This window comes from Lepidothrix coronata, unplaced genomic scaffold (genome assembly GCF_001604755.1).
Source record: "Lepidothrix coronata isolate B3197 unplaced genomic scaffold, Lepidothrix_coronata-1.0 Scaffold84, whole genome shotgun sequence".
NCBI classification, from domain to species: Eukaryota; Metazoa; Chordata; class Aves; order Passeriformes; family Pipridae; genus Lepidothrix; species Lepidothrix coronata.
In genome coordinates, this window is record NW_016690264.1 from 922,772 (window position 1) to 931,283 (window position 8,512).

General features: G+C 44.7%; 1 protein-coding gene across 4 annotated transcripts in view; it reads left to right on the forward strand.

Annotated features, from left to right (window-relative positions):
* Window positions 1–3,673, forward strand: part of CHCHD6 (coiled-coil-helix-coiled-coil-helix domain containing 6) — a 109,667-nt gene extending 105,994 nt beyond the window's left edge. For all 4 annotated transcript variants that reach the window (XM_017820676.1, XM_017820677.1, XM_017820678.1 and 1 more), the window contains one exon: window positions 3,126–3,673. Coding sequence is in view for 1 of the 4 variants with exons in the window: in XM_017820677.1 (XP_017676166.1) it covers window positions 3,126–3,149 (24 nt within the window). In the remaining 3 variants the exon portion in view is untranslated. The remainder of the gene's footprint in view (window positions 1–3,125) is intronic.
* Window positions 3,674–8,512: the final 4,839 nt, after the last annotated feature.

Genomic DNA, 8,512 nt, shown 5'->3' on the forward strand with positions numbered 1-8,512 from the left:
GCCATGTGAGAAGAGCTTGTGATTGCAAACTGCCTGAATATGTTGCATATACGACTTGACTGGCGCATATGCAATGATAAGGGCATGGAGGAGAGGTAAGGTTTCTCCTTCCCTTTCCTGGCTCCTTCTGCTCAAGGTAAGTGTTGTACTAACCTGGTAGCATCTTGCAGGGAGGGTTCCACTTTGGAAGAAAATGAAGAAGTTCCTAATCTATATTGGCATGGTTGCAATGCTAGGTGGAATTAAAATGTGAAGGTAAATAGTTAGCTTAGCAAAGAGAGTGTTTAGTGTTAGAGATCCTTCCATGCTGCTGCACAGCATGTGAGGCACGGAACTGTGCGCTGTAAAGTAGTTAGCCATAGGTTTATAAACTGATGGCCTAGGAACAATTCTGTGTGTATTCTGACTAGCGTAGACATGATGGGCTAACAGACCACAGGGCCTGCAGAGCTTCCACTGTGCAGCGTGCAGTGGGTGTGTGACAGTGCAGGAGCTGTCAGGAGACCTCCAGAACTGTTCGCTGTTAATGGGGTCTGTACTGCATGGCACGTGCTGCAGGGGATCCAGAGGAGAACAGATTCACAGAGACCAGCTCTGGTCTCACTTTCATGGTAAGTTCACCCTTAGCCATGTCAGAGCGTTCAGGATGGTAGAGGCCTGCACTGGTGTGGCAGATGATGCCAGATCTGGATTGGCATCTGAGCAGGAATGTCTGAAACGGCTGGGGAAGTTGTCCCTCTGCGCAGGCTGTTGTGTACTGGGAGTGCTTCAATTCCCAAAAATTGCCAACTCTATAACCATCACAAGCAGTTCGTGTCCCTGATGAGGGAGAGGACATTAATTAGTTGCTCCATCCAGCACAGGCTGCTCTTAGATGTAATTGTCTTAGGCCTCTGCTGGGAGCAGTGTGGGCTGATTGACGGTGTCATTACCTGCATCCTCTGTTCACGGAAGCTTCCCTTGGCGAGAGCTGCACCGCAGGAAATTGGTGTCTGGCCTGCCTGGCAGCCCATCAGTTCTGGGTCCAGTGCTCACTGTGCAAAAGATTTTGAGGAAGTTTAGTCATCCAGAGCAAGATGGAACCTGATGTTTTTGCACAAGGAATGTTTGTGAGCCTCCAGCTCGGTGCATCCCTGGTATGTGGGTAGGTTAGGCTGGAAGGAATTGATTGAGGTTAAAAGCTGGCTGTTTGCATTTTCTTCTGAAATTCAAAATATCAAAGGATCATAAAATGGCTTGGATTGGAAGGGACACTAAAGATCGTCTAGTTCCAACCCCCCTGCCATGGACAGGGACACCTTCCACTAGACCAGGTTGAAATATGTAGTTATGATTTTGAACACAAAATTGCCTAACTATGATGTTCTTTAAAATTACTTTTAAAAAAAGGTTTTGCTGTCTTCCACAAGGGGTAACCACAGAGTGGCCACAGGAGTGGTTTTTTTTTTTTTTTCACAAAATGTAGCATTCCTGGATACTTCACTGAAGTGTTACAGTGTGAATATAACAAATTACTTTATTGCAAAATTGATCGGGGAGTTGTTACTGCTTCACTCGTTACAATTTCTGTGAGTGCTACTGGAGTTTTTAAAATGTATTGCTCTGTGCATGACTTTGAAGCCACTGATGATGAGAAAAATTACCCGGGAAATTAGAGTCAGTGGAGTAATATTGATGGTTCATTTGTCAAATTTCTGAATATCCTTTGTCTAAATAATGTGGCAAACAGTTTTGTCTTTATTCTTGAGTCCTTTGAAGGTTTTCTGGTTCACTGTTGTCAGAGATGGAGCTGTCTTTGGAGATGCAAGGCCAGCATATTCAGTCTACATTGGCCATGTATCAGTCAATACCAGCCTACTATGCAGAAGTAGCCCAAAGGACATGCTCACCCTCTGACAGACAGTGCCAAGTGTGCCAGCACCATTATTTTATGATGTTCTCCATTCTGATTTGCATTGAAGAAAGCACAGCTTTTCTCCTCAGAAAGGCAAATATCTGGAGAGTAGAACTGAGCTCAAATACAGCCCTAGTGAAAATGGGTGGTGAGACCATATGCAGTGAACCGATCAGTTGCCTTTCTCTAGTTGGCATTACCTGGGCCCTGTAAGCATGGATCAGTACTGTCTGCTCTGCAAATAGACCTGCACATGTCCAGAGCATCAGAAAAAAGCAGCATGTTGCTGGGCTCCCCCTCTGTGTTTCTGTGTAGCGGGAGTTCGCTGACAGAGCGATGCCATTGCTGGTGCGGGAGAGCTGATTACCCAGGTTTTGAAGTAGGATCCAACTGAGGATATCTCAGATCCTTGGAGGTGTTGTAGCTGGTGTCGGGTGTGTTCTCATCCACTGCTGATGGCATTGTTGCTTTTACTTCTTTGACTTTATGGAAGTGATAAGATAAAAACAGGAAGAGCCCAAAGCAGGCTTTGCAATCTCCATCCTAAAAATACTGAAAACCTCCTCTTTTTTCTACCCCTCAGAAGTTCACAGCTTATATGCAGATACCTCATATGCAGGATCTGAAGAGGTATCACTTAGGAGGTTTCTGTGGGGACAAAGTAGACATGATTTTGCTTTGAATTTTGGGAGGTCTTGGGTCTTAATAGGATAAAGACTGTCAGACATGTCATGAGTTAGGTCAGTCTCTGAGTCCCCATCTTTCTTCTCCCCTCTCTAGTCCTCACTCTTATGTTGATCCCGTTCCAGAATGAGTGAGTGCTGTGTGCATGTTTGATGGGAGCTAATCAAAGTGCTCCTGTGTCCTGCTGGGCAGGACTGAGTGTGGAGCTACACTTACTCTTGGAACCTAGCTGCTCCAAGGCTTACCTGGAACCGTGGCTGTTCTCTCCTGCTGTTGGCCACTGGTTTTACAATCCTAATCATTGCAACTGACCATATATTCTTGTTTATAGAATCAGTCTCACCTTTGATATCATGAGCTGCTTTCTTACTTCTACAGTCCTTTCCCCTTGAGTGTCTTGCATTTTACAGCAGGTGAAACCTGATGATTTTTCTGTGGGATCTTCACCCTGCCAACGCTATTCTTTCATTTCTGAGGGGAACATTCCAATGTCAACAGCTGCATAACTAGCTTGCTGCCTCTTTCTTTTGTCTCCTTTTTTCTCCAGGAGCTGTTAGTTAATTCTGGATAAACGTCAGCCGCCAAAGAGCAGAGGACAGGGACCACAGATGCCCTTGGAAGCCCCAGCATCCTTCTGGACAGACACTGACCAAAACCGGTGCCTTCTGCCCTTCATGATCCAAGACAGTGACATGATTCCTCTTCTAATTGCCTGCATGTATCAGTATCACTGGACATTCCTGGAGTTGGGAGAAGAGTCCCAGGAGAGGGGGATGCTATAATTTCTTTTTATTGTTTTGCAATGTAAAGAATCGTGTTAACCCCAGGGGCTTCCAGTACAGTTTGTAGCTTGGGGTCTTGCCTGCCATGAGCCTGGTTCACCCTTTTCTAGTTTTGGTTTCACCAACCTGCATCTGAGTTTCAAGAGCTGTTAGCTGTCTGTTTGCTCTGGGGAAAAGGGTCCAAAGTATTTTGAAGTACCCCTGACTAGCTTGTTAGGATTGACTGTTCCTAGCATGCTCCCATTGGTCACACCAGCAGGCGTGTTCCTTCCCTTCCAGGGTTCCCTCCTAAACAATAAAGTGTTTAATGGTCGCTGTGTGCTGTGAGATACTTTTAGTCCCATGAGTTTGTAAATTGCTGTTTTCTACCTACTGCCCATGCCAACAAAAACTTCAAACAAGTGTGAGGAATTGAAATATTTCAAGTCACAGTTTATAAATCATAAAACTTGTTCATTTTGGTCCCGGGCTGAATGACTTTGGCTTATTTGAAAGTATTTGGAAGAGTGCAAACTCCTGGCTGAAGGGAACTGGTGTTGGGGAATCATGCTGAAAAAACCTTTGCCTGCTGGATGCAGAGCCCAAGTTATCTTTCTGTTCACCAACTCTTTGCAGTTCCTGCTTTGTCTGCCATAAACCACTGTCCCTTTCAGGCTTGTGCTCTGTGTTGAGCCCTCTCCTTGCTGAGTGAGGGATGGAGAAAGCTGGGTACATCTGGAATCTGATTCTCCTAGAGGTAGGTGTGGCAAGGTTTGCAAAAGGCCTGTCAGCAAACCTGGGGAGCAGGTCTAGCTTGGTAACTTGATTCCTCTTCTCTGGCAACATTAGCTGCCTCTGTCCTTTCTGACTGTGTCTGACAGTTTCTGAAGAATGTGAACATGGATTTTTGGAGGTCGTGTCAATGTTTATTAAAATGGATGAAGGGGGCTGAGAATTGTTTTCTGTGTTATATTGTGCTTTGTCTCTTTTTTTTCTTTAGACAGCAACTTAGTGCTTTACATCTTCATTAAGGCAGCAAAATGCTTTTCCTTGTTGAGAGCTGATGCCACAATCCTCTTCCTCCTCAGAAGTGATGTTTGCTTACCCGTGGCTCATCCCTGTTAGTCTCAGATCTTGCAAAAGTTCCAGGTTTTCATCATTGTGTAGGTCAAACTTGCTGTCCCCAAGGAAGGAAGGGCAAGTTTTCCAAACCAAAGTAGGATACTCAGTGCCCTCAAATTTGTTTTAGCAGGACTGGGTGGGCTTTTGCTGCTGCTGCCATGCCAGCTTTTGGATCTGCTTTGGATAACCAGGTCCTACAGAGCCACAGAACTTGTGATTCTGCATGCAGAGATTTAGAGCAGCAAGGTCTGTCCCTGGCTAGGTTTGAAATTATTGTTGGTCTGAAGAGAAAAATACCTATTTTGTCTCTTCCTCATTTTCCTCTTGCCCCTATCCAGCATTGCCTTGGCATGAGTAATTTGCATGTCATTATTTCAGCTGCCCTAAACTGGGGGGGGACTATGATGCCAGGGCTGATTATTTGGCGGCACTGGGCAATTTTCTCTGTTAGGCAACTGTAATACATTTTCATGTTCTTTTATAATGAGCTTTATTTACCAAATTGGCAATTCCTCTGTTGAGAAATAACTGATTACAGCATTCAGGGAGTTGCTGTCATCTCAAGATATGCAGGTGTCTGTGGAACATAAACAGATGTGATCATTCAGACAGTGAGCTCGATAGAGGGTAGTGGGGGGAAAAATCAGCCTTAAAATCATAAATGTAACAGCTACAGCTAATGTTGGCCAGGTGCACTGCGGTTGTTTGCAGCCCAACAAGGACAAAATGGCACTCTAAGGCTATCCAGTACCTCCAGATGAGGGACTGCTTGATTATTAGCTGAAAATATACCTCTTGCCTGTTATTGCACTTCAATACTGGCTTGCCTAACTCTGTCTCTGGTAGCCTTTGAGGACAGACAGTTGTTCATTGCACAGCCTTGAAATGAGAAATTCCTCTGTCCTGCCAGGTTGAGTTTGGCTTTAGTTTATCCTGTGCTGAATGTCTACAAACACCTTGGTGATCATGTCCATGGGGACTGTGATCCCATCTGCCTTTCAGGCAGTCCCTTTCCTTTGGTGTTTCCTAGTGCCCAGGAGAAGTTTTGTTGCTGCTGTTGCCCTAATGACCAGCACAGATATCTGAGCCTGGGGAAAAATACGATGAGTGGAGAACTCAGTAGGAAACTGCTGAAGATGAAGTTCAGTTTGCAGAGTCCCAGCTGCTATCCAAGTAAAAAATATGCAGGTAACACAGCTTCTTAAATGTTTTCTCTTCCCCCTCATCTTTGCTGTTCCTATAGTACTGAGACCCTTGCAAAAAGGGAAGAAGCCCTGTACCTTCTCCTAGGCTCCCCCTCCTTATGTTTCTCCTCGACTGATTGTTGGATACTGGGAGCAATTTTTTTTTCCCATGCAAGATTGTGACAGCAGGTGTCAGTTATGCTCCAGAGTGGCAGAGATGACTATTCCTGGAGCTTGGGTAGGGTGTTGAATAGATGTCCTTACCACACCGCTACCGTCGCAGTCGGCATTAATGGGCAACTAGGACAGCAGGATAAACAAGGTCCGAGTCTATTGTGGAAGCTGAAATTAGAGGCAGTTTCCTCCAGAGGCAAGTTTGAGGTGGGGTAGAGGCAGCCAGCAATGCTGCTGTCTGTGCTGCATGTGCTGGATAAAAAGGAGCTCTTTTGTGTCCAGGAATATCTGTTTCACCAACTAAACCTGCCCAAGACCAGGTGCAGTTCAGGTGCAGTGCTCCATTCAGCTGAGCAGTGCATGTCCATTTTGCCTGCCCGGTTATTGCAGTTCTCTCTGCAAATTGGGTAATTTTGTGTACAAATGCATCCGGTGATTTGGATGCAATGTGCACAATTGTGGTAATTTCATGTGAAAATACAGCTTGCGGAGTGCTTACTTTAAGAGTATGAATTGTTTTAAAACTTGCCAGATGAATGGAAAGAACAACCTTTTTATTCATGCATAATTTCTTAGTGTTGCAGGAAGGGAAAAGAACAAAACCAGCAAAGTTAGAGAAGATACAGGAAATAACTGATACAAATTTTCCAGTAGGCCTCAATAGCTTTTTTAATGAAACATTCAACAAGCAGCACTTTGAGATTCCAGTGTGCAGGAACATCACCGGCACTCTAAGCACCAAATTTGTGATCTTGCATAAAAACACAACCCGTTGCCTCCTGCTGTTAATATTTCACACTTGACTTTGCAAGATGCTTTATCTAATATCCTCTCTGCATTCAGGCTTCTACCTGCTCTGCCTTGTCCATAACAGGAGAGGCGGGAGGAGAAAAGCAATTGCCAAGTGTGTCTGTAATCTATGTAGGAGGGTTTTGTGTAGCTGTAGGGGTAGAAGAGTAAGTCTCATTTCCTATTTTATAGTCTGCTGAATCCTGTGATCTCATGCTGTGTGCTCCTTTTCCAAGCAGAATTTTTCAATTTGTTTTTCAAGTTGTTATTATTTTTTATTTTCAAACTGGTTAAAAGTGTTTGTCTGTAACTTGTCGATAAATTGTTTATGCCTAGCTCCCTAAAATGCTTCATTGCCAGTCTTGTACATGTCTCAGGACCACCTTTTTCTTCCCTTGTCTTATGCCCTCCCAGTGGGCTGTTGCACCCAGTACTCTTTTGGAGCCTGAAGGCCCATTCAGAGTCCTGCAGTGTGTAATCCTACACCTGCTCCCATTCACGTTTTTTTGTTCTTGTAGAAGATGGATATTCCTGAACTGATTCACCTGCCTTGTCAGCCCTATCACTCTGCTCTTGTTATGTGTTGAATTCTCCTCAATTCCCTGGTTCTCCTGGGCTGATGCCTTGGGAAAATGAAGGGTGATGTGGACTGAAGTGATTAGCCTGGATCACCTTTGTGCTGAGGCTGCTCAGGCCAGTAATGCCGCCCCTCTATCTCCAACTCTGCTGTGTAATTGTGCTGGCAGAGTGGTAGTTGTGCAGCCTGGGGCAAAGCCAGAGGGAGCAAATGGAGCAACCACTGGTCTCTCAGGAGGGCTCTCTGTCAAAAGTGTATCTTGGATTTAGTGACACATGCTCTTTCAGACTTTTTATAGAGGTCAGTGCATGGCAGGAAACTTTTCTTTGTTGTCTTCCTAGGGAGAGCAGCACACAAACTTTTGTTTCCAAGTTGAAATCAACTGCTCCCTCAGGGCTATGTAACAAACTGCTCCTGAAACTAGTTTCCCCTTGTGAATGGCCTAAATTAGACGCTCTCCCTGCTTGCCCTCAGTGAAATAGCTTGTGCTTTATCCAGCCATTTCATTTGTGCAGTGTGCTATGAGATGTTGGTGACACTTGTGTCTGGTTCCTGCTGCTCTGTATTATTCTCTGTGGGAGCTATTGCATGGAAGGCCTGCTATCCCAGGGTGTATAGGAGAAGGGGCAATAAGGACCTTGACTCTCATTTTGATTCCTACTTTGCTTCCTCCTTTGTTTTCAGAAAGTTTGTTTAGAAATAATCTCTTATATCTTTGGAGCAGCTCTGCTAATTGGCAGGAGTCCAAACAAAGCCCTTAGGGTCACTTGGCTCTTTTTGAAGAGTTAGGATCTGCTCACCTCTTTATGGACCCCTTAAAGCTTTAGTTTCAAAATCCTTTTTGAATACAGAGTTGATATTGGAGTGACAGCTGCGGGGCAAGTTGTTTTTGTACCCATCTACTGCTAACATTTTTGGCAAACTGGTGCATGCAGGTCACTGCTATACACTTCCTGCTGCCTTCTCTAAAGAATTAATTAAAAAATATATTTTCACTGTTTAAGATCAGGAAAGAGTTTTAAGTCACCCAGCACTCCAGCCATGCCCTCTGTGTGTGTGTCTTTGCATGAGCAGCTCTGCTGGAGTCTTTGGGTGGACATCTCATTCTGACCTAGTTGCATCATTAACCTGGGTATGTAGTCTGAAATGTGTGAATGGGTAATTTAGACCTTACAGGCAAGGAGGATATCACCTGCTTTCAACCTCTGACTGTTGAGCCATCCAAAGAGCTGATTTTTCATGGGGGCAGGACAGGAGATACTCTCCATGTTTCAGTGCCTTGTGCTGAGGTGCTAGTGGAGTTGGAATGGGTCTCTCTGGCAATTTT